Source organism: Centropristis striata, chromosome 21 (assembly GCF_030273125.1).
Source record: "Centropristis striata isolate RG_2023a ecotype Rhode Island chromosome 21, C.striata_1.0, whole genome shotgun sequence".
NCBI classification, from domain to species: Eukaryota; Metazoa; Chordata; class Actinopteri; order Perciformes; family Serranidae; genus Centropristis; species Centropristis striata.
Window position 1 is genome coordinate 26,515,882 of NC_081537.1, and position 27,136 is coordinate 26,543,017.

The following is a 27,136-nucleotide window of genomic DNA, read 5'->3' on the forward strand; positions in this document are numbered from 1 at the left end:
GACTGTGACATGTAGAAGTCCTACAACATGTCTTTCTGTATCTCAGCTGGGCGGCACTGAATCAGTTGCTAGCACCTCATTTTCTGGCTTTACACCCCTCTCTGAGAGTGAGGTATCCAAACTGTTGACATGTAGCCGTCCTACTACATGCTCGTTGGACCCGATACCAACAAACCTTCTTCAGTTCATTAGCCCAACCATCACGCCAGCTATCACACATTATTGCCGCGTCACTGTCCTCCGGCACTTTTCCCACTGCATTCAAAGCAGCTAGGGTAACACCTCTTCTCAAGAAACCCTCTCTCAACCCTGCTGAAGTCGAGAACTATCGTCCTGTCTCACTTCTTCCATTCTTTTCCAAAACTATTGAACGGGCAATCTTCTTGATCCAAATCAATCTGGTTTCAAAAGCGGTCACTCAACTGAAACTGTTCTGTTGTCTGTGACAGAAGCCTTAAAAGAAGCAAGAACAGCAGCAAAGTCCTCAGTTCTCATTCTGCAGGGGTTCCCCAGGGCTCAGTGCTGGGACCCCTGCTATTCGCTATCTACACCACCTCTCTGGGTCAGGTTATCCGCTCACATGGCTTTTCCTATCACTGCTATGCAGATGACACTCAGCTATATCTGTCATTTCCTCCTGATGACCCATCAGTCTCTGCACGGGTCTCTGACTGCCTCTCTGACATGGAGCCACTTGGATGAAGGCACATCACCTCCAGCTGAACCTTTCAAAAACTGAACTGCTGGTCCTCCCTGCTAAACCTACAATAAACCACAACATCAACATCCAAACTGACTCCCTGTGTCTTGCCCCCACCAGGGTGGTGAGAAACTTAGGTGTGATGATTGATGACCAACTCACCTTTTCCAGTCATGTCGCCTCAGTTACCCGGTCATGCCGCTTTGCACTTTACAACATCAGAAAAATCAGACCTTACCTAACTCAACATGCCACTCAACTCTTGACACAAGCTGTTGTCATCTCAAAACTCGACTACTGTAACGCCCTCCTGACAGGCCTGTCAGCCTGCACAACAAAACTGCTTCAGATGATCCAGAACGCGACGGTGCGCCTGGTCTACAACCAGCCAAAAAGGTCACATGTCACACCGCTGCTCATTGAGCTCCACTGGCTACCTGTTGCAGCCCGCATCAAATCTCTAATGCTGGCCTACAAAGTTGTCTCCGGTACTGCTCCTACCTACCTGAACGCCCTGATTCAGACATATGGTACCTCACGACCGCTGCACTCTTCCAATGAACGGCGCCTGGCTCTGCCCCCCGTTGGTCCAAGGCAATCCAGACTCTTTGCATTTCTTGTTCCCCGCTGGTGGAACACACTACCAGTTCCAACCAGAGCAGGGGAAGAGACCCATCTCTTCAGAGAGCATCTTCCTTCTTAGCACCACACGATAATTCTCCTCCTAAAAGAATTGTCACTAGCACTTATTGATGCACTAATAGCTCTTTTTGCAGTATACCTTCAATGTTTGCTTTGACTCTTCCTGTAAGTTGCTTTGGATAAAAGCGTCTGCTAAATGACTAAAATGTAAAATGTAAATTTGCAACATTTCAAATTCTTCATTGAGCGTGATTGTGTAAAAAGTAAAAAAACACAATTTTCAAAATCAGATTTTATGTTTTGTTTTTTTGTTTTTAAATGTAGTGTTTTTTTTGTGTTCAAAATGTTGATCCAGTAGGTCAAAGTAAAAAAAATAACATTGCTGGCTGAATGTTTCAGGTTCAACCAGGTAATGATAGCCTGGGTATACCCAGACTGCCTTGCACGCTCGATTTAATTTCGAACTGCGAAAGGGTCTGGAAACTACAGAGGTTTCTTAGCCCTGTTTTAGGGATCCAATCACAGAGCGGGGAGGGACGGCAAGACGATGACGCGTACTACTCAGCAGACGGAAGCTTGTAGTTTTGTAGTTTTCTTACGGATCCAACATGGCTGCAGCTGACACGAAGCTCTCTTTCGATCTAGCTGATGGCATTTTAAATAGTTTAGAGCGAAAGTTTATTTTAAAAGAAGAACAATTGACTTTACACTCTTGTTTCACCATGAAAAAGTATGTTTTAGTCTTGCTTCCGACAGGATTTGGCCAAAGCCTAATCTACCAACTAGCCCCGCTACCGCTGCTGTAGTGCAGGTGATCTGGCTACGAGCCGGGGGACAGCGGAGCCGCCCAGAGACCCGCAGCAGCTCGTCTATTGCCCATAAAATCAGTGGATGTGTGTGGCTGAATGACATGAGGGGGATAAGGCGTAAAAATAAAGAACCTTGCAGAATGTGAGAACTGGAGAAGCAAAGCAGCAAGCAACACTCTCTCACAGACACACACACACACACACACACCAACACTGTCGGTAGACTGAGCTGAAACTATTGAGCAGCCAGAGCCAGAACATGCTGCAGAAAAACGTTGCAGAAGCACAATTGAGCATTTTAGTCTCAAAGTAGAGATGGGCTAGTCTGGCTATGTAAACATTCATCTCTGTCGCTCTTCATACGTCATCTGGTATAACTGATACGATTGGCTAAGAGCTACCTACAGACGCTTTTGATAGACAATCTAAGCGCCCAATAAACGGCTCTTGAGGATCGTAAACCACGCCTCTTCTACGGAAAAATGAATGGCTGATTTCCAGATTAATCTCATTTGTGATTAGTCTGGCGTTAGCAAGGCTAAGGTAATGATTGAATTTACAACAAAAGAAATCAGCTGCTAACTGACACGTCTCACCTCTCAAGAATTGAGCTGCAGATCATCACTTCAGAGACTCATCAGACAGAAGTCTTCATTCTGCTGCAGTCCTTGAAAACAGATTTTTCTGTGTGAAATCAGCAGCAGCTTCTTGTGAAGTTCTTCCGTTTTATTTCTTCACTGAAGGATTTTGTATGTGGTTACAGAGCTGCAGAAAACTGGAGAAATGTAATGTGAAGTAATGAATCTGATGTCCCTCTTTGTGTTGGAAATTCATAAATGTTCTGACGGTTTGTGTGATCATTTCTTGTCGTTTTGCGTCTCTTTGTAGTCAGTTTATGTTTCTTTGTCAACTTTGACAGTTTCTTTGTGGTTGTTTTGTCTCTTTTCAGTATTTTTTTTTGTTTCTTTGCAGTGTTTTAATTCTCTTTGTGGTCATTTCACATCCCTTCTCAGTTTTGTAAGTTCTTGCGTTCTTTTTGTATCCCTTTGTGGTCAATTGCAGTTTCCTTGTGGTCTTTTCAAAATCTTTTTTGTGGTGGTTTTGTGTGTATTTGTAGTGGTTTTGTGGTAGTTTTGTGTCTCTTTGTGCTTCTTTGTGGTGGTTTTGTGTGTCTTTGTGGTGGTCTTGTGTGTCTTTATGGCGGTTATTTGTCCCTTTATACATCTTTATGATGGTTTTGTGTGTCTTTGTGGTGGTTTTGGGTGTCTTTGTGCATCTTTGGTGGTTTTGTGTCTCTTTGTGGCGGTTTTGTGCATCTTTGTGGTGGTTTTGTGTCTCTTTGTGGTGGTTTTGTGCGTTTTTGTGGTGGTTTTGTGTCTCTTTGTGGCTCTTTGTGGTGGTTTTGTTTCTCTTTATGATGCTTTTGTGTGTCTTTGTGTGTTTTTATGGGGATTTTGTAAATCCCTCCTCTCTCACAGCAACATGTGAGCAGTGGATTGTGACTCGGCTCTTTAAACGCCCACGCCGTGTCTCGATCTTTCCATTCAGGCGCCGTGTTTGTGTCTAAATGTTCTCTAGGCGGCTGTGGGAACGTCTGAAGGCTGATCCACGCTCTAAATGGCAAACAGCAGATGCACCGCAGCCGGAGCGTTTATGTGTCAGACAGTGATGCAGCTGACACAAAACTGCAGAAGAAGAAGTAGAGGAGGAGGGTGGAGGAGGGATGCTGCTGTTACCGTGGTGAGGCTGCTGATGGTGCACTTGAGGCTCTGCAGATTATCCAACACCGTCTCTCCAGCGAGCAGCGAGAAATCCTTCAGGCAGCTCCACTCCACTGTGTGCACACATACACACACACACACACACACACACACACACACACACACACACACACATACACACACACATACACACACACAGGTTAAGTAAATGGTCTACTGGTCTTTTCATTAAAAATCAATAGTTCCTCCTGAGATGAGGAAACAGACATTAACCTTCTCGCTGCTTGGCTCGCCGCCCCCGGGCATCTTTAATCGTCTCTTCCTCTCTGTTCAGTGTGTTATAAGCTATCTTTTGTTATCCACTGGAGGAAACATCATAATAATAAATACAGAGACAATAAAAATGAATTTTAAAGTGTTATTTTGGCCTTCACGATACATTAGCTTTGTGTCTTGCTAAAGGCTTTAAGCGTTGATTCTCCCCTGCACAGTGTACCTCTGCTGAACCAAACTCCATTCAGAAAACAGTCATTTTAAAAGTAGTTTTCTGGTGGTCTTGCAGCCAGACCAGAAAAAGCATAAATTGAGACGTTTTCCACATCAGCACCATGTTGTTGATATTTCAGCATCCTTTTCATCAGTTTATTGACATTAAACCACAGCTAAATCACTTATACTGTTTTCACACTTACACCATGCTGCTATTTATTCATTACACATACCATGCTGCTACTACGTGCAGTAGCAATGCCACTTTTTATCATCATACTATCTCTTTGCAAATTTTGCTTATAATATTCACTTTAATGTCCTCCTACATACTTAAATAAAGCAATGCATCAAACTCAACTGTATTTAAACTCCTTCAAAATCCACTGTGCATTTTACATATTTAAAATTTCTTAACACATTTGAATGTTTTGAAATTATTACCTTTTTAGTGTCTTATATTGCGTTTCAGTATATTTTCTTGTATTTCTCGTGGTTTATTCTTGTGTCTTAAAAGTACCAAATAAGAGGCAGAGCTACAAATTTCCTTGTATTGCGTTCTATTCTGTTCTATTCTATTCTATATAGAAAAAAACAAACATAGGCCAGAGCACACAGATGTGACACGACGTGCATCTTCATCAGAGTTACATAATTAAAAAAACGCTATTTTTCTTAAACAACATCGTTAATCTACCACTGACTCGGCACTTGTTATTCTTTATTTTCTCTCTCTTTTACAATAACTTATCTCGTACACAGTCGATATGCAACCTACTCCTCCAGCTTCTGCTTCTGCTTATGTCTCAGAGGAGTGGTACTGAAGACATTTAATCTTTTAAAAACTTTTTTTCCTGTGCTTAATATTATTGCCTCTTATATCTGTATAGATGTGGTGGTTACTGTTATGTCTCTTTATTATATATCAATATCACAGAAGTATAAAGTGTAAGCTCTATTTTGTATTAAACATATAAAAACAGAAGAAATACATCTCATTAAAAAAACAAATTGATATGCAGTTTTCCCAGTTGTCATAGTAACGCAGCATGCAGTTTTCCAGGTGAACAGCAGTCAGTCTTTTATTCACTTCGTGTGGAAGTCACAGAATTATACTATAATGCTGACATATGAATTATTACAGCAGGTTAACATCTGCTGCAGGTTGTAAACGAGTTAAAGTCGCAATAAGATATCTTATATTACACATTGTTTCCTTTTTATTCCTACCTTTAGTGCTTTTTATAAATGACTATATTATTAGTTGTTAAGCATTTTTTAAACATTTTTCTGTTTGTGTGTTTCTCAGAGGAATATGACTGCATTTCATTGTGCAATTCTGTGCACAATGTGAACAGTCTGTGCAGACCTTCGCAGACACATGAATAAGAATTGGTGTTAACCTCTTCAACTTTTTGAGGATGATGGAATCCTCTGCCACCTTTAAATATACAGAAGGAAAAAAAATACAGAAATCTCCAAAATGTCAAAGGTTTTTGAAACCATATAACAAAAAATTCTGCAGGGGGTTTTTCAAATAACCCCGATCAAATAAATCGAAAAAAAAGCTGCACCAACTTATGTGACCTAAGTGACCATGAAAATAGACTTTCTAGGCTTCTGTAATAGGTCAAAACAACAAAACATTAGATTTTGCTGGAGAAACTGTAACTATGACTTGAGATTAAATCGTTTAAAAGAAAGTTTTTTTTTCTGAAAGTCTTATGTGGGATTCTGTAAGGATTTATGAACATTTTTTTTGATTTATTGATTGATTGATTTTATTATTTTGATTTTATGATTCTTGAGAAAAAAAGGTTAATTTAGGTGAGGTGGGGTAAGGTAATTTAGCACATAATTTGTAAAATAAGTAAATAAATCTACTACTATCTACTCCCCACCAACGCCAATTATCTATAAAAGGAAGCAAACAATAAGGGGTTTTGATAAAATTACTACACAAATTGGTGATATAAATTGTTAATAAAATAGGGCCCAGTATGGACCCCTGTGGGACACCATTTTGAACAAAACAGGCTAAAACTAAAAGAAAACAATCTGAGTTCCATTCACGTCACTGTGTTAGATATGAGTGTAGAGTTAAGTACATTGTGCTATGTGCGTGTGTGTACCTCTGTATTTAGTCACCACGGTGGAGTTGAGACACTGCGGCTCCTGGAAGGTGACAGTCAGCGTGCTGCTACTGCTCACGCTCAGACGGACCATAGACGGGGCCTCCGGGGCTCCTGAGCAGGGGCACAGAGAGGAGACAACATGGACTAAACTTTAACGAGACACACAACAGAAACATACTAAACATACAAAACAAGTGTAGTGGTTTTCTTCTCTTTGGAGTTGTTTTGTATCTGCAGATAGTTCCAAACCCGACATGTTCTGATCCACTAAACTTACTAAAGTTAGACACAATACACAATGAATAAATATACTTTTCTCTTACTTACTTTTCTTCTTTAAATTTGTACTTGTATTACACATTGTTTAGCGTTGCCTTTTTCAACACATTTAAATGGTTTCTATTTGTATTTTGCCTCTTTTTGCAACTCCTTCATGTCTTTTGCACCTTGTTTTGCGTCTTTGTGGCTGTGTGATTTACTTGTAACCTTAATAAGAAATGCTAAAGCTACTTCAATCAGAGGTTGTGGCCCTTTAGGCCTCTGGAATCTACACCACTTTTTTATTATTATAAAAATACAATTTATTTCATAACCATGTGACATCTGGTCTCTTGTGTCTGGTGGGAGGTGAAATTAACGCCACTCAAAGGTTTCTCCTTGACCTGTAAAAGCTTCATTCTTCATTCATAATGAATGAATGAATGTAAACAAATGTAAATGTAACGTCCTGGAGGACAAATGGCTGATGAGAGGTCAGCTGTAACTGAGAGGACCACACACACACACACACACACACACACACACACACACTCTCACACAGAGGTGTGACTCACGTGCATGCTGGAAGCCTGTACTCATGCGTTTGTACAGCTTGCTCCTCCACTCCCAGGCTCTCAGCTGTTTGTCCTTCTGGCAGGCCTCCAGGGAGAGGCCGTCTCTCTGTGCCTGAGCTGCCAGGTCCGCCGCACGCCGCTCTGCCTCCAACACCAGAGAGCTCAGGTGGGCCTCCCGACTCTCCACGCTCACAACTACAACAGGAATCACACACACACACACAGAGCGGTGAGATGATACCAAAGGGGATCAGATGAGGGTCTAGATTTTACCTTTTCAACATGATATTGAGCATGAAGAATGTTTGAAACACCAACAGCTATTTATCCGATGAGTATTCATCTTAGACAATGTATTGACCTCCATCTGTTCAACAGCAGATAAGATGACTGATGGCAGTCGCAGTTTATCAGTTGTGTCACATCAATGTCGTGTTGGCTTATTAATTTAAATGTTGTATTGGCTTAATGTTCTGCTTCATGTTTGGCTTAATGTTACGTTGGCTTAATGTTCGCTTAAATGTTACGTTGTCTTAATGTTCACTTAAATGTTCTGTTAACTTTTGGCTAAATGTATGGATTAAAGTTTGACTAAATGTTCCACTTATTGTTCGGCAAAATGTTCTGCTAAGCTTTTGGCTGAACTTTTGGCTAAACGTTCAACTAAATGCTCTGCTTCACGTTTGGTTAATGTTACGTTGGCTTAATGTTCGCTTAAATGTTCTGCTAACTTTTGGCTAAATGTACGGATTAATGTTCAATGTATTGTTTCGCTTACTGTTCAGCTAAATGTTCGGGTTAAATGTTCTGCTAAACTTTTGGCTAAATGTTCAACTAAATGTTTGGCGTAATGTTGTGTTGGCTACTTTCAGGCAGACGCTGCTGCTGAGAAGAAGCCCCTGGCAGGATGTTAAAGGCAAATGGGTTGTTTGTCTAGAAACAATACTAGAGGAAAATGTTGGCCGTGTGGAGGATTAAGCTGTCTCATAGAAATATCAGCGAAAAGTATGTTGTAACACAAATGGTTAACCTAAAAAGAAAAGCATAACACTATATTTACTCTGAAACATATTGAGTCAGCAAACCTCTCATTAAAGCAGCTAAAAATACTTTTGAAGCAGTTATGTTTTCATGTGAAAGACGGTTTTAATCAAAGCTTTGTGATAAACTCGTGAATTTGTGCTCAGAGGTCTAGTATTGAAAAGCTGAATGACTTTAAAATAATATTCAGAGGTTAATCAAATCTGTGAGGTTTTAAAAGATGCTGGTGAGGAAACAAAAAGGCACAAAGTTCACTAAAATATTAACACGAATCTGCAGATGTTTTGCTTTTTCAGTGGTTGTGTTTTCATTTGAAAAATTACAAAACAATTATTTCATTGCATTTGCACAAGGTTGAGCAGGAGGAGCACGTGTGTTCTGGATGGATTCGTGTCTCTCGTTAACAATAATAGTAAAAGGGTTTGTGGAGGAGTTGGAGGCTGCAGGTTGGGCTGTGTCAAGGCCGGCTCAGGCTGAGGCTTGGCCGCCTTTCACTGCAGCGTCCACGTGAGAACAAATCAAGGCCAAAAACATGGAAACTGTCTCTGAGCGTGTGTCCATAAAAGGACCAACGCTGTCTGTCCAGCTGCAGGGAGAGGGGACGGAGACAAAGTAACTGTGAGAAACACTGATAGACGAGAGTACAGAAAACAAAATAAAGGAAACATTGTGTCTTTCATTGCAAGGAAATTAAGTCCATTCACACATATATTTTTTCCTCTCTCGGGGACCAAGAAAGCAGCATAAACACAAACAGCAGCACACAAGAACACACACACAGAACACACTTAGCTGTTGATCAGATATCTGCAGACTGATTGTGCAAAGAAACACCAGAGAGCATCCATTTACATAGAACAAAACACAAGACCGTAAAACATAAAGGGAACTGAAGGTTTGTGCTGCTGAGATAACAGCTGTCGTTGTTCTGGGTGCGTGTGGCGAGCAGCCGATACAGAACAAGCAGCAGCTCCAAGCACTCCTAAAGTGCTTGTTTGTCTCCTCTAGTTCTTTATATTATAAAATATACAATATAATAAACACAACAGTGACAATTGCTGCATCAAAGATACAATGATAGTCCAATCTGTGAAAAGAGCTGCTGTAAGAGCACACATGTGGTGACACATACACTCGACCCTGGTGAATGTACTGAGAGTCCTCAGTCACATTTACATTTAAGGTATAGTGCGATACGTGCGATAAGTACATTGGCCCTGAGAGCTCACAGGGCTGCAACTTAAGAAAACACGTGCAAATTGAAAAAAACATCTTCATCAATTTGACAACCCAAGCGCAGCACTTAGAAAAAGACCACGCGTTGCAAAGACCACAACACAACACAATAAAAAAAAGCGCTGCAAATAGACCACAGCACAACAGAAATGTTTCCAGAGGACACTTAAAAGTGATGCACACGTCTGGACACACTTGTGATATTATCAAGTTATTTCAAGATAATGATAATTTAAAGTTATGATGTTATATCTCTCAACGGCATCAAGTTGGCCTTGGTCTTGCTAGCTCGCTAATGCTAACACGCTATCGATCGCCGGCTAACGTTAGCACGACATGATCGTTATAATGTATATATGTATGTATAGATAATGTAATCTATTTGCATCGCTTTGTCTTATTGTGTTGTGTTTTGGTCTTTGCAGTGCTTTTTCTAAATGCTGCGCTTGTGTTGTCAAATTGATGAAGATGTTGTCTCAATTTGCTTGTGTTTTGTGTATTTGCATGTGTTTTCTTAAGTTGCAGGGCTGTGAGCACTCAGGGCCACAGTAGATAAGAGCCGTTAGTGCAGCAATAAATGCTAGTGATGATTCTTTAAGGAGTAGAGTTGTGGTGTGGTGCTAGGAGAGAAGGTCCTCTCTGAAGAGCTGGGTCTTCAGGAACTGGTAGTGCATTCCACCAACGGGGAACAATAAACACAAAGACTCTGGATTGCCTTGAACGAACAGGTAAGAGAGCCAGACGCCGTTCATTGGAAGGGCGCAACAGCCGTGAGGTAATGTATGCCTGTATGTCAGTATCTTCAGTCAGTCCTGAAGGCTGCCATATACAACAGGGCTCCACTTTAGTCGCACGTACGACAAAACCCGTCACGTGGGACTAAAGGACTCTTTCTCTCTCTCTCTGTGTACGTGTAAAACTGTGTTGGGTTTTCCTCCTTGAGTCAAAACTTTAACCCAATGAAAACCTGTTTAAATATAACTAAAAGAAAAACCATAACAACTAGACAGTTAATTTGTTAAGCAGCAGAAAGTTAAGATTTATGTATTTAGTGTCATCATGGCTTCCGCTTTTGATGATGTCATTACATCAAACTATAGGCACTAGGAAATATTTCGTTTGCAGGTGAAAACTCTCAAAAACTAAAGAATGCCAATAGTTAAAAGTGTGAAGAAATATGGTGTTCATGTTTCTATGTTTAGAAATCTTTTTGATCAAAATGTTTTATGTGTTTATTTAGTAGAATTTGATTATCTTTTTTTTAAATCATTATTTACTTATATGACCTTTTCAGTCTGGTTGGACAGATTTTAGGGGTATGAAGCTCATTTTTTTACAACCTGTGCATGTGCCAAAAATATGCCATGAGCTAACACGAACGCTGGCTATCCTGCTCAGTTAGCAAGGGACGATGGTTGTTCTAAATAAACATTTGACTCCTCAGATAGTCTTTGACACTGAAAAAAAGTTTTTAGGAAAAAAAATGCTCCAGATGTTCCAGTAGAAGGTCTGAGACGAACACACACTGCCCTGTGGTAGTTACCTGTCAATCATGCTGTAGCCCCGCCCTAACCCCTCCCCTGCTTCCTGGTCTGTTAGACTCTAAATGGGACCAAAATTTACTAAATGAACATCATGCTGTATGGAAGAAGACTTGAAACTAACGATTGAGACCATAAACTCATTATGAGAATGTTTACTAAGGTCATTTTTTCCTGATAGACTTCTTTCTGCAGCCTGTGGAGTCGCCGCCTGCTGGACAGCAGACAGAATGCAGGTACTTCACCACAGGCTTTTTGCAATAAACATTTAAAAACATTAAAAACTACAATAATTATAATTGTATAAAAAATGCTTCTTCTTAATAATTAATATTTTTGAAACATTTGTGTCTCCATGTAAATTTGAAATAAACTTGTCCTGTGCTCCTGACTCCTTCTGTCCAGCGGTTGCTGTTGGGAAAGTCAGCAGCTGGAGGTGTCACTTCCTGGCGTGCTCGGTCTGTCAGAACCCCGTTAGCCGCTAACGGCTGCTAATTGAAAAGGCTGTAAATTAACAGGCTGCTACGTCTCAAACAGGAGGACATTGTCTCACTGACAGGGGCTAAATATAGACCCCCCCACCCCCAGGGGCCCAAGGGGCCTCGTAAATTAACACACAGCCAACAGGAGGTGACACACACACACACACACACACACACACACAATCAAACACACACAAACACACGCACTGAAACGTAGGCAGGCGTTTGCAGAACGTGAAACTATAACAAAAAGATTTGGAACCAAAAGAACAAAATATAATCTTGATCATTACATACAACAACATGTTCAACAATTATAATAATCTTCTTCAGATATCAGTGCATGAAACATGTAGATATGATAGAAACTAACTTAAACACATTTGAGTATTAACTTGTCCAGTTTTAAAAATTTTGTTTAAAAAATATTACTTTTTAAAAATTATCATAAAAGCATGCCATGCATTTAATTTGTTTTATTTAAAAAGCTTTTTAAATTATTAATATGTATTATCAATGTTTTAATAGTAGTTGTTAAATATGATTCATATTGTTTTACAAATATTTTTAGTTTTTTTATTTTTAGAATTTGTTTGTAAAAATTTTCTGGCATCAACAGACATCCATATTCACTGGTTTACTTTAGCTACAATTTTTAATGCATTTGACTTTGAATGGATCTCAATGCTTCTTATTTCCACCACTCAAATTCTTAATAATGTAAAAAAATTTACATTTCTTAAAAATATAAATTTAAAAAAATGTATACTACTAAAAAATAAATGGTAATGGTAAATGGACCTGCACCTATACAGCACTTTTCTAGTCGCTTTGCGACCACTCTCACACCGATGAACGCAGCATCGGGAGCAATTTGGGGTTCAGTATCTTGCTCAAGGATACTTCGACATGTAGGCTGCCATGGTCAGGGATTGAACCACCAACCCTCCGATCAGTAGCCTGAGCCACAGCCGCCCCATACACATATACATTTTTGAAAATTATTGTTATCGTTTTAATTAAAAACTATTTTCTTGTTTGTTTTTTTTAATTCTTATTTTTCAGGCATAAACACGTTTTTAAATTGAGTTAAAATATCTAAATACTTGAAAACATATTTTTCTGTCTTCAGCAGACGTCCCCACACACGTGTTTACTTTTACTGAAGTCATATTTAGAGCAGCAGGACTAAGATTTTTAAAACTAGCACACACTCTTATGGAAAGTGACCAGCGTACATGTACACACACACACACACACACGGCGTGCTGTCAGGCCGACTGACTGATTTACTTGGCACTTGAGGAATGACATAAACAGAGAGCAGCCGGCCCTGCAGCAATGTTTACTCTGTGTTTGTTTACAAGGATGGGATTGTACCGCCGCCCTGAGTCCAGGCCGCTGCATGGAGAGTGCTTGCTGCCACCCCCCGCCCCTTACCCCTCACTCCCCCCCTCCTCCCGGTACAATAAATCACTTAGCTGTAATTGCCCCGGCGTTACACGCATCATTGGAAAAGTTAAACCATTAAACGACAAACCTCGTTAAAGCTGTTCAGTCACGCAGGAGCAGGAGGCCCCGCTCGCTGTAAACCAGCCACTGTTTCACCTCACACACACACACACACACACACACACAGGCAGAAAGCGGGGTTTTGACGGGGGCTTCAGTAAGGTAAGAACCACCTGTCTTTGGAGGGTTTATGGAGGACAACCAGGGGACTGATGGAGGGAAAAACTGTGTTTGTGTGTGTGTGTGTGTGTGTGTGTGTGGGCAGGAGAAGGAGGAGGAGGGGGGGATAGCGGGCTCATTCAGGTCCAGGTAGAGGAGACCCAGACTGGGCTGCAGACACAAACACAGGCCCTGTCTGATCCACACACACACACACACACACACACACACACACACACACACACACACACACACACACACACACACACACACACAGAGTGTGTAGCAGTTTTTCTATTAAACAATAACTTATTTGTCGTTTAAATGAAGAGTCTCTTCATTACATTATCAACTCTTCTGCTCTCACTTTGTGTGTGTGTGTTTGTGTGTGTGTGTGTGTGTGTGTGTGTGTGTGTGTGTGTGTGTGTGTACAATTTACAGCGGGCTAAACACACGTCTAATAAAGGTTAACAGCCGAGTCGGCAGCAGAAAATTTTGGAATTATGGAACATCTCTGAGAAACATGAACAGGACTCGGCACAAAGCCACTACAAGTGAAAGTCCTACTACTACTACTACTCATTATGCAGATTTATTTATATATTCCAAATATATTATTGGAATATTTTAACTGATGCATTTATGAAAGCAGAATTTTACTGTTGTCAAGGTGGGGGTCATTTTAACTACTTAATATACTGTTATGGGCTTGAATGTATTTAAAATACATTTTAAACTAGGACTGCGCGCAGTACTGAACGGGCCCTCGCAGTACACGCGTGTCGGGGCATGCTGCCGTCGGGGTTTGTGCGTTACAGGGACCAGTCTATACCACCCCTATGAATTTCATTGCCTTAAGTCTTATGGTCTGGGCACAGTGGCACTGATTAAAATAAACTGCCGCCAGAGCGCCACCTAGGGGCCGATCAATAAAATGTTCAAGGGTTATCCTCAGGAGGGCATTGACAATAAGTCTACCAAGTTTGGTGTTAATCTGACCAACCGACTTGGAGATATAAAATACTTCAATTTAAAGAGCGCCACCTAGTGTTCATCGCCCAAGATTTTGCAGAGAGCCTCAGGGGCTCATGGGGAAGTAGTAACCTGAGTTTCATGTCATTCAGACACACCAATGTGGAGATATGCAACACTTTGTGTTTTGTGTTGATAATAGCGCCACCTGCAGGAAGTTGTTATTTAATAACTTGAGTATTCTTTGGGTAATCAAAATTCTTTTAATAACTTTTTGTCAAGAGGGTCCATAGATGCTGTGTGCAAAGTTTGGTGCAGAACGATGAAATTACCTAGGAGGAGTTCGAAAAAATAGGTTTGCGACATTTCGCGAATTTGCGAAAAAAAGCGGTAGGCGAAAATGGGAGTGGCTTATATCACGAGATTCAGCACAACTCAGTGAACGCGTGGATATAAGTTTTCTGAATGTGCGATAAAGTATGTGGGAGTTATTAGCCTAAACGCGCTTTCCTTTATTATAGCGCCACCTAGTGGTGGAAATTCAGGATGACAATAGATTATAAAATTTTTCGCCAGGTATTACTTATATTTAAAGTTTCGTGAGTTTTGGGGTATGTTCAGGCATTGAAAAATGCGATCATTTGGGGGGAATAAAAATAAAAATAATAAAAATAAAAATAAAAAGAATAATCATTCGAAATACAATAGGGACCTCGCAGGTCGTTGCCTGCTCGGGCCCTAAAAAGACTAAAAATACAGCAAAGAAATGTTAAAAACCAAACGTAAAAATGTCTAATCACTTTGAATTGATAATGTTTTCAGGTTAAAGTAACTTAAGCTGTCAGCTATATTTAGTGGAATAAAAAGTATAAAGTTACATAAATGGAAATACTCAAGTGAAGTATCTCAAAATTGTACTTAAGTACAGTATTTGGAAGTTACATTCCACCACTGTCTGCTGATCACATGCTCAATAGAATACAATGAACATTAAACAGTTGATAGGCTGAAATTCTGATTAAATTGACATAAAATCTATTAGCTAACTGCTGTTTTTTTTCTTACAGTTGGTTTGGGTGTAAAAAAAACCTTTAAGATGTTTATGAGAGCAGATACATGACGGTAGTTTGCCAAACAATATTACAAATGTAGGTGAAAGAATGGGCAAATTTGAAAAGTGAAAAATGTTACCACCCGTTGCTGACATTTTGACTCAAAGAGTGAAAAACAGGAAACAACCAGACGTTATGTTCAGACCTCGCTGCACGTCTCAGAGTCGAGACCTTTACATCAGCGTCACCATGACAACAGGCAGTGACCATCGCTCTGATCTGTTTCACCTGTAAATTAAGTTTCAGGACTAAAAGGTCAGACTAGACAGAACCAATCAAACAAAGCTGCAGACTGAATGGATCTGATGGAGAGCACGGAACATCAACTCTTCTGACTGTATGTGAATATTTCTGCCAGCTGGGATCCATAAACAGTCTGTGAGTTGCATAAATCGGGTATGACTGGAAAGCTGAAACTCTTGTGGATACAATGAGCCCAACTTTATCAATCAATCAATCAATCAATCAATCAATCAATCAATCAATCAGACTTTATTTGTATAGGACTTTTCATACAAGAGAGATGCAACACAAAGTGTTTTACATAAAAAAGGAGAAAGTAATAATAATAATAACAATAAAAATAACAAAACTTAGAAACAAGCAAACACCCTCCGCCCATCCCCAACCCTCCATCCCACCCATCCTATTAAAAACAAAGCACAAACTGAGGAAGCGCCATCTCAACATGGAGCAGTGAGGAAACACTGGAGGCAGGTTAGAAATTAATTAGATAAAAAATAAAGTAAGGTAAAATAAAATAAAATAAAATAAAAGTAAAAAATATTAACAATAAAAAGTTGTTTTTTTAAAAAGCTAGATAAAAAAGATAAAACAATAAGTAAATAATTAAGTAGAGCATGATAGAAAAAAATATATATATAAAAGACTAATAAATAGTAGCAAATAAATAAATAAATAAAGGAGGAGATGTTGTAAAACTAAGATGCATGAGCAGAAACATTTTTGGTATTATTAAAAAGCCGCTCCCAGAAGACCTGAGGGTCCTCGAGGGTTCATAGGATAAAAGTAAATCCAATAAATAAGCTGGACTAAGACCATTAAGAGATTTATAAACCAGTAAAAGAATCTTAAAATCGATTCTGAAACACACAGGTAGCCAATGCAGAGACTTTAAAATATGTGTAATATGAGCTCTCTTTCTGGTCTTTGTCAACAGACGAGCAGCTGAATTTTGTAATAACTGTAATCAATCTCATTTTTTGTTAGGTAGACCAGAAAGTAGAGCATTACAATAGTCAATTCTACAGGTGATAAAAGGTGATGTCTCTGTATTGGCTTAAGAGAGAGAAACAGTTGTACTTTGGCAATGTTCTTAAGATGATAAAAGGCAGTTTTGGTAATATTTTTAATATGGGGCTCAAAGCTGAGATCACAATCACTGATAACTCCCAGGTTTTTAACTTGTTGACAAGGGTTAAAATTCAGTGCTTGGAGTTTCATAGTTAGAAAGATAGTTAAAACTTTGGTTTTGTCCTGGTTGAGCTGTAAAAAATGATCTGCCATCCATTGTTTTATGTCTAAAATACAGTTAAAAAGGGCATCTATTGGCCCTGAGTCATCTGGAGACGCGGCAATGTAAAGCTGTGTGTCATCAGCATAGCTATGGAAATTAATGCTTTGTCTCGTGAGCGTCCCCAAGTGGCAGCATGTAAAGGTTAAAAAGAGTTGGTCCTAAAGTTGAACCTTGGGGAACACCACAATTCATTTTAAAACTTCTGGATGAACAGTCACCTATACTTACAAAAACTTCTCAGGTAAGATTCAGGTAAGATTTGACCCAGTTAAAAACAGTACCAGAGATGCCAAACAAATTATTTAGTCTATTTAAAAGAATTGAATGGTCAACTGTTTCGAAGGCTGCAGTTAAATCAAGTAACACTAAGATCATTTACCACCTTTACTAGAGCCGTCTCAGTGCTGTGATTGGCCCTAAAACCAGATTGAAACTTTTCAAAAATGTGGTTTGAGTTGATAAAATCATTTAACTGATTAAAACTGATTAAAAACTTGTTGCTTAAAAATGTTGCTTAAAATTGCAAGTTCGACACTGGTCTGTAATTACTAATAACTGAGCAATCTAGATTGTTTCTCTTCAGCAGAGGCTTGACTAAGGCAGTCTTTAGGCTAGTGGGAAAGATACCCGTCTGAAGAGACGATTGATAGTAGATTGATTGTGAGCAACTGTTCCTCTGAAATACTAAAACTTTTTTTAAAAAGGCTGTGGGAATCGGATCTAAAATACACGTTGAGGTTTTGAACTGGGATAAAACCTTACCAAGCATTTCAGCATCAACCAGGACAAATTTCTCCAGTGTTTCCTCATATAAAAGCAAAGGATCTTGGGAGTTTTTATTTGAAGACTGAAACTGACCTAGATCCAATCTAATCGTATCTATTTAGTTTGTGAAGTGGACTGCAGTTTCTTCACAACTGATGTTTGTAGACAAGGTGCTCAGCTTCTTAAAAACAGGATTGGTTAAACGTTCAGTGGTTGAAAAAAGGAATTTGGGGTTATTGTTGTTGTGGGATATCAATTTTGAAAAGTGTAATTGTCTTGCTTATTTAATTTATAGATTGACAATTGTTCACGTAATATTTCATAGTTTATCATCAGTTTGTTCTTTTTCCAATTTCTTTCTGCTTTGAGGCAGTTTCTCTTTAGTTGTTTGATTCTCTCATTTTTCCATGGAGGTATTGGTTTGGAGTTTACCTTTCTTCATCTTAGGGGAGCCATCTTGTCAATTGCAAGCCTTAGTTCCCTCTTAAAAATTTCTACTATAAAATCACAAGATGAAGGTAAAATATCTGCAGTGGTTTTGCTTTAAACATGGATAAAATTTGCAGCAACTTCATAGTTAAGATGGTGCTTCCTCACAGTTTGCTCTGTAAAGTCCTGCTGAATAAAACCACTGATAGTAAAAAAGACACAGAGTTGGTCAGACATCCCGACATCGACAACAGAGGTCACACTTGCAGATAGTCCATATGTTATAAAATGTATTATTATTATTATAACAAGATCTAAAGTGTGACCTCTGTTGTGAGTTGGTTGGTTAATGCGTTAGTTACAATTCAAACAATGCAGCATGTTCATAAAATCCAACGTAAAAGAGTCTGATTGAGTGTCCACATGTAGATTAAAATCGCCTAAAACAAAAAGTACGGTCATTTTTGGTGTGGATGATTGATAAAAGTTCTGAAAAATCTGACACAAATAAAGAGCAACGTTTGGGTGGCCTGTAAACTGTCATACACAGTATTGGAGGGCTGCTAAAAAAGATGGAATGATATGCAAAAGTTATGTAGTCACCAAATGTTATGTCTTTAAGAGATAATGATGGTGGCAAAGTAGATGCTGTACCACCACCTCTTCTGTTTTTCCTGTGTGAATATGTGAAATTGTAGCCAGGTGGAGATGCTTCTATCAGTGCTAAGCCATGTCTCAGTTAAAAACATACACTCAATTCCATTACCTAAAATAAGGTCATTCATTAAAACCGTCTTGTTCTGAAGAGATCTAACATTTAAAAGTGCATCGTTCAAAGACACAGGTGGAATTTTATTCATGTATGAAGATATTATTCAGTGAAACTTGAGCTCAGCGTATGAAATGAGCTGCTGTGACCTCATGAAAGTTTACACCCACAAACTAGAAACCTAGAACATTCAGAGGATGGATGGCTTTCTACAGTGTATTGACAACAAGGAGGTTTCTCAGCAGGAAACACAACACAAGTGCCATATATCGCCATATAGTCGCCCAAAATGCAGAAATCTATTAAGAGTCAAAAGTGTTTGAAACCAAACGCCAGCATGGATTTTTCTCTGGTGTTCCTCAAGGTCTTTGTGTCGTACTGCTTTGTGTTGTGTCGTGGTGTTTTGTGGTGTGTAGTGGTGGGTCATGGCTTGTTGTGTCTTATGTTGTGTCGTGTGGTGTTGTGGCGTGTTGTGTCGTATTGTGTTGTGTAGTTTTGTGCTGTGTTGTGTAGTTGTGTGGTGTGGTGTGTTGTGTTGGATTGTGTAGTTTTGTGGTGTGTCGTATTTTGTTGTGTAGTTTTGTTGTCTCTTGTGTAGTGGTCTACTGTGCTGTGTTGTGTAATTTTGTGGTGTGTTGTGTTGTGTAGTCTTGTGTTGTGTTGTGTAATTTTATGTTGTGTTGTGTTGTGTAGTCTTGTGTTGTGTGGTGTAGTTTTGTGGTGTGTTATGCTGTGTTGTGTAGTCTTGTGTTGTGTTGTGTAATTTTGTGTTGTGTAGTTGGGTGGTGTGTTATGCTGTGTTGTGTAGTCTTGTGTTGTGTTGTGTAGTTTTTTGGTGTGTTGTGTTGTGTCGTGTTGTGCCGTGATGTGTTGTGTTGTGTAGTTTTGTGGTGTGTTGTGTCGTGTGGTGTTGTGCTGTATTGTGTTGTGTTGTGTTGTATTGTGTGGTGTTGTGTTGTATTGTGTGGTGTTGTGTTGTATTGTGTGGTGTTGTGTTGTATTGTGTGGTGTTGTGTTGTATTGTGTTGTGTTGTGTTGTATTGTGTGGTGTTGTGTTGTATTGTGTGGTGTTATGTTGTATTGTGTGGTGTTGTGTTGTATTGTGTTGTGTTGTGTTGTATTGTGTGGCGTTGTGTTGTATTGTTGGTGTTGTGTTGTATTGTGTTGTGTTGTGTTGTATTGTGTGGTGTTGTGTTGTGTTGTATTGTGTTGTGTTGTGTTGTATTGTGTGGTGTTGTGTTGTATTGTGTGGTGTTGTGTTGTATTGTGTGGCGTTGTGTTGTATTGTGTTGTGTTGTATTGTGCTGTGTTGTGTTGTATTGTGTGGTGTTGTGTTGTATTGTTGGTGTTGTGTTGTATTGTTGGTGTTGTGTTGTATTGTTGGTGTTGTGTTGTATTGTGTGGTGTTGTGTTGTGTTGTATGGTGTTGTGTTGTATTGTGTGGTGTTGTGTTGTACTGTGTGGTGTTGTGTTGTATTGTGTGGTGTTGTGTTGTATTGTGTGGCGTTGTGTTGTATTGTGTGGCGTGTACTCACAGTGCGGGCTCTCCTTGCCGCCGGCCTTCAGCAGCAGCTTGGCGATGGGCGTGTTGTTGGTCATGATGGCGATGTCGAGCGGCGTCAGGCCCTGGCTGTTGGGCGTGTTCAGGTCCAGCTCCTCGGCTGAGAACTGGTAGAGAAGGATCTGCACCGTGTCCAGGTCCTGCTGCTCCACCGCCTCGAAGATACAGTCGCTGCCCTGCATCGTCTGCGGAGGAACGGTGACGGGGAGAGGTTTGATTGATTGAAAAAATAAGAAATAAACAACAGAAAATAATATTTTTTTATCATTATTTATTAAAATAAATACATCAATATGCCATTAAGTGTTCCCAAAACAAGGCAGGCATTAGTTAGATGATAAAAAATGTATATTTCTTTTTTAATTCATTTTCCTTTGTATTAATTCCTGTATTGATTTATTTGGTACTTTCCAAATTAATTAATTATTAATAAATAAAAAGTAATTATTTTTTCTTTTGTTGCTTTTAAACTTTGTATTCTTTTTTATTCCACTGGGTTTTATTAATTAATGATTTTTCCTTTTATTATTTAAAGTATATTTTGTAATTTATTTATTTATGTATTATTTCTCTCTCTCTCTCTCTCTCCTCCCCCTTCTGCCTCTTTTCTTTCATGTCTGCTGCTGTGACTGGTCTGTAAATGTCAGCGCGCGCGCACACACACACACACACACACACACACACACACGCACACACACACACACACACACACACACACACACACACACACACACACACACACACACACAGTAGGACCTGTAACACTCGTCACACACGATGAGTCTCAGCGACCAAATGTTTCTCGGCGCAGCAGTGAGGAGGGTGATGATGAAGATGATATAGATGGCAACAGACAGACAGAGAGAGGAGAGGAGAGAAGTGCTGATGAAGAGTGAGAAACAGTCCAAATGCTCTCCAGAGACACGTTCACGAGTGTCCTCCAGCTTGACACTCGAACTGGAGACAGCAGAGAGACGAACAGAGACAGTTCGTGATGTCACAATAAAATAAAAAAACAGCTGCAGGCGGCGAGCAGGTCGGAGATTGAATCAAATACGTGACACATGAAGGAACGGAGCGTTCAGGATGTTAACAGAATCAGTGAAACCAGATCTTTATTGATCCTTCAGTCTGAGAGGACAGCAGGGTTCCCCCTCACACATCTCTCCACTTTTATTCTAAATAATTGAGGAAAGAGAACAATCCGGAGAGGTGTTCATGAAGCTGCTGCACAGTGTGACGCTAAACAAATATATCGTCCCCTGGTGTTTGCCTCAGCACGTTGACAGATTTATTTTTGATTTTTTTTCTTATTTCATTTTAAATATAAGCAGCTGGTTCAAAGTGATTGGAATACATTGTAATTAATCAATCAAATCATTTTTTAATTTCGAAAAATGTATTTTGTTCATACAAACAACAAATTAATAAAATAAATTAAACAAAAAAACAAGTAAAATAAATGGTCGACATATAACAAACTTTAAAAAAAATTTTTTTTCATTATGTTTAAAAAATGAATTACGAACAAATCACGAAAAGTCGCTAAGGGGGTCTGACAAGTTGCTAAATATAGCAACAAAGTTGTTAAGTTGGCAACAGTGCCTCACCAGCTTTTACAAATGGCGCGTGGTGTTGTGGCGTCGAGTATTACGTCACATCCTGCATTATAGCCGCATTATAAAATGGAAATATCGCCGACGATCAGGTTAATTTAATCGTAGCGGCCAAAATCATGATCACGATTAAAGTTCGATCAGTTGTGCAGCCCTAATTAGACGTATTGAGAAAAATCAGGTTGTAGCTCGCAGTCTACTTTACCAAACTCAAAAAGTTGACTTTAAATTCTCTTCATTTGAACTTTTTTCTTGAAGTGCATAATAAAAACACATTTTCCTCCTGCTATGACTGCCATGTGTACAGAACTCTACTCACATGTTTTTATGTACAAAGACTTAGTAAATTGTATGTAACTCACCGAGGCTTTGCGGAGGCGGTCCGTCTTGCCGAAGAAGTAGGCATCCTCGAAGGAGGAGGTGCTCCCTCGCAGCTTCTCCGACAGGTTCCTGTAGAGGCGCTTGGCGGCGCTCGGGGAGGCCGGCCCGCCGGGGCACTTCCTGGTCTGGGACAACTGCAGGTTCTGCATCTGCTGGGTCATAACGCCAGGGAGGTGTCTGCTGGGAGGGAGGGAGGGAGGGAGGGAGGGAGGGAGAGGTATGCTGTCACATCATCAGTCGGCTGCTCCTCCATCTAACAACTGACGACGTGAGTGTGTGAGTGTGTTGAATACAGATGTTGGACAGTGTTTTTGCTTCTCGTCAAGACTTACTAGCTATTATTCAGTAGTAGTAACAGTGTGTGACATTTTTTTTGTATGTCCAAAACTGTAATATGAAACCAATAAGATGCAAATTACATTATATTACAGTACATTGTTAAAAAAAAATTTGTAGAAGTTACAGTAAAACACTGTCAAATTGCATCAGAAATAGGATGTAAAATTTTAAATTGTATATCACCGTAGTCACTTAATAACCGTAAATATAGGAATAATACAAAAACTATATTGTAAAAATATATATATAAAAAAAAACATTTAAGTAAAATTAATGGAGAAATACCATAATGACAAAATAACATAATAACAAATTTTAGAGCTGATATCTAGACATTTTCCATGGTTTTCTTGATAATCATTTTGGTTATTATCAAGAAAAACATTGAAACTGTCTAGATATCATCTATTAAAGTAAACTCTTATGAGCTATTTTTGATGTTATCATTATATTTGTCCAAACAAATGTATCTGTAGTTGTATAAGGTATAAAAATGAACAAGAAATTGAAGAAAATAATGCTCTAATGTTTTTTTCTGTGACGTATGTATGATAAGTCCATGTTGTAATTTGTTAGTCCAGTGAGGAGACAGAGGGTCAGATGCAGGTTTTATATCCAGAGGACTCTCAGAACTGAACCAGGAGGAGCTGAAGGATTCAGATAAGCAGCAGGAACAGATGCCTCAGCAGCTGTTTCTCTCTCTGAGATATTCTGACCTCAGTGAAAGCATCAAAGCCACGTAGGAAATCAGAAAACCCCTCCAGGCTTTATGACTTGTCACAGTTCTTTCATACTGTCACAAAAGATTGCTTCAGTATTTCTGGACCTCCCGTCGCCTGCAGCCCACGCTCCTTCTCCACAGTACCGATGTGAACATGTCAGTGAAGTGACAGAGTGCGAGGCAGTGAGGGGTTCAGACCGTACAGAACATGTTCTCTATCCTGAAATCGGTCCAAGCTGCAGGACAAACTGCTCTGCTGTGTTTATGAGCTGTTAGAGAGCTGATGTGTTGCTCTCTATCCTCCTGCACACACATTTTATTCTGTCCCTCCTCCAGTTTGACCCTCTGATGGTTTATCATTAGATCATTACCATTACACTGCTTTTATATGGCACATTTATACTTTAACAGACAAAACACTTTGCCTCCCATCCACCCGTTCACACACATTTATACACCAATGGTGGCGGAGTAAAATTGATACTTTTGGTTCATTTTGTATTTAGTCTGGTTTGCTTTTACAGTGCAGAAATGTAAGCGGACCAAATAAAAGAAAAAGACTATCTTTGATTGACAAGTCACTCACAAGACAAGCCATCATCAGAAGAGAAGCAGAAAAAATGCGTATCCACGGCAACTTGACAATAAAGTTAAAAAAAAAAAAGGACGTTTAGCGGTTTGATATCATAACTTTGACCCTTTCACTGTATTTTCACTTAATGAGTTTATTTCAACATTTTGTTCATTTAAAAATGTCTTGTTCAGCGTTTGGTTGGACTAACAGACACTCCAAGGAGTTGATGTTAATTTTTCTGAGTTCAGTAACATACATTTTGTGTTTGTTTTTTGCTAGCCAAAATGAACATCCCAGTTAATGCTCCAGTTAATGCTAACATGAATTAGCAGCAGCTTCTCTCAGTCAGGTTGCGGTGTAGAGAGGCTGTAGTCAGTGATCAGATCCCTCTCTTTCCTACACAGTCCAAATATGGTCTGCTCGCCTTTTCCGAAAAAAAGATGGCGACACAAGATGGCGACACAAGATGGCGACGAGTGTAACGCTGAACTCGATGCCTCAAATGGTCAGTCCACAAACCAATGGGTGACGTCACGGTGACTAAGTCCATTAATTAGACAATCTATGGTCCGAAGTCAAGAAATGATTGCAAAAAATGTATAAAAAGAATTGGACATTGCCTGCAGAAATGCCTTAAACCTGCATTCTGTCTGCTGTCCAGCAGGGGGCGACTCCACTGGCTGCAGAAAGAAGTCTGATTGTATAAAAGTCTTTGAAAAAAATGATTTGTGACCTCAGTAAACATTCTTATAATGAGTTTCGTCTCTATTGTTAGTTTCTAGTCTTCTTCAATAAACCATGATGTTCATTTAGTAAAAGTTCTCTGCAGCTTCTGCTCCTTTCAGTCCTGTATTACAACCCCGATTCCAAAACAGTTGGGACACTGTGCAAAAAGTAAATAAAAACAGAACACATCAAAACAGATATTTTGTCTTTGTACAGTTTTCAATTCAACATATGTCAAAAGATTAGCAACTGATCATATTTTTTGTTGTTGCTATGTGTATGTTATAGACGTCCAAACTGTTTCGGAATCTCTGTACATGTGAAATAATTAATTATGTTAATTGGTTGTGAATCAACCAATCAGTTGCTGCTGCTGCAGCAGCTGCAGGAAACACACCGGCTGCATTTCGCTATTAGCTGCCGTCACATGATAATTACTGCTCCGCCTGATTGTTCTGCACTCAGCTCTGCAGGAGGTCAGAACGTCACTGCTGATTGAATCGCTGCCTCTGCACTTAATGTGACCCGAGAGTCAACATTTTAAAGACTCTTTGTGTGCATATTTTGAAGCTGTTTCCATGCAGATTTCACTCAGATTCAACAGATGAACAGATTTTATTTTTCAAGGGAATGAAAAATAATGAAAATGTGTTCTGTTGGAGTCTCCTCTTTACAGACTTGCCCGCTTTATGCTGATAACATTTTTTTCTTCAGTTTTTCTCCTGCAGTAAAACGCCTCATACTGGGGTCAGTCTGTGAGTTGCACAAATTCGGTATGACTGGAAAGCTGAGACTCTTGTGGATTAACTGAGCCCAATTTTATCCATTAATACCACAATGAAGATAGAGGTCAGAAGAGTTTATAACAAATGAAAGACATAAATTACATAAATCGAGTATGACTGGAAAGCTGAGACTCTTGTGGATTCAATGAGCCCAATTTTATTCATGTGTGATATTAGTCAGTGAAACTTGAGCTCAGTGTATAAAATGAGCTGCTGTGACCTCATGAAACTTTACAACCACAAACTAGAGACCTAGAGCATTCAGAGGACGGATGGCTTTCCACACTATGTTGACAATAAGGAGGTTTTCTCAGCAGGAAACACAACACAAGTGCTTTCCATATAATCGTCAAAAATGCAGGAATCTACAAAATGACAAAAAAAATATCACAGCATAGATTTTTCTCTGGTGTTCCTCAAGGTCTTGGTGTCGTAATGTGGGATTTTGGAGGGACTTATGACCATTTATATCCACTCTCGATATAAAAAAAATTTGTGAAATTTAGCACAAAACATGTGCAACAAATGGTATCAAAACAAAAATTGCTGCACCAGAACACACTGAAACATCAGCTGAACTTGTGTTCATCATCTTAAAACTGCAGCTCCTAAACTGATGCCCACTTTAAAGGCTGAAAGGCAGTACAGTCACTTGAACTGTGCGTGTGTGTGTGTGTGTGTGTGTGTGTGTGTGTGTGTGTGTGTGTGTGTTCTGTGCAGGTTAAACATGATTGGTTTCAGTGTACAAGCTGATCCGAACATCACTCCCTGCAGCTCAAGCTCCCAACAAAAGGCTCTAAATTATTAAAAAGGAACTAATTGCTTTTATAATTGTGCCGAACAATTCAGTGTTGAGTGTGACAGTAAACACACAGTAGGCAGCTGTGTGTGTGTGTGTGTGTGTGTGTGTGTGTGTGTGTGAGTATTCCTCTATTAAATATTCATACTGCTCTAAACGGAGGAGAAACAACATTTTAATCTGACCTTATTTTCGCCCCCTAAATGTTAAACAGTTTATTTTCTTGTAAAATAAAATATTCAGGGACTCATAATTTAAACTGTCTGAATGTTAAAACCCTCTCAGGACTCTCAGATTCGTGATCTTTGGCGTTAACATAACACAGGAACCCATTACAACCCTGAAATGCTGCAGAAGAGATGAGACATATCCCCTCGTTCCATCCAAACTCACCTCCCAGGTCAGGTCATGACCATTCTTGAAAAATGAAAATCGTTAAATTCATGAGACTCCACTCTACTCCAAATTCTTCTTTAGTTATGAATGTTTGAGTAAAGTAGAAGTAGAGATCATGTGAGAAAGAGAACAGGAGAAGAAGAACAGATTGAGCAACAGAATCTTTAGGAATGAGATTCAATTGGGGGAATTATAACCGTTCTTTCATGTTGGCACAGAGTTAAATGTTCGCTACGTCAGAACTTGTTCAGAAAAATTGTTTCCATCCATTAAGCGCATTAGCTGTTTTTTTCAAAAAACACAAAAAACTACACAACAGGTGAGCATAAAAACTTTTATGTGCATTTTCAAAAG

General features: G+C 39.4%; 1 protein-coding gene across 2 annotated transcripts in view; it reads right to left on the bottom strand.

Annotated features, from left to right (window-relative positions):
- Positions 1 to 27,136, bottom strand: part of ankfn1 (ankyrin repeat and fibronectin type III domain containing 1) — a 148,441-nt gene that overhangs the window by 36,053 nt on the left and 85,252 nt on the right. The window contains exons 8-12 of one of the 2 annotated variants that reach the window (XM_059324571.1): positions 22,424 to 22,619; positions 20,420 to 20,630; positions 7,330 to 7,524; positions 6,494 to 6,607; positions 3,888 to 3,985 (exon numbers count right to left, since the gene is read on the bottom strand). In XM_059324571.1, coding sequence (XP_059180554.1) covers positions 3,888 to 3,985; positions 6,494 to 6,607; positions 7,330 to 7,524; positions 20,420 to 20,630; positions 22,424 to 22,619 — 814 coding nt within the window. Of the gene's footprint in view, positions 1 to 3,887; positions 3,986 to 6,493; positions 6,608 to 7,329; positions 7,525 to 20,419; positions 20,631 to 22,423; positions 22,623 to 27,136 lie in introns of both variants that reach the window. The other variant, XM_059324570.1, reaches the window with a different exon arrangement.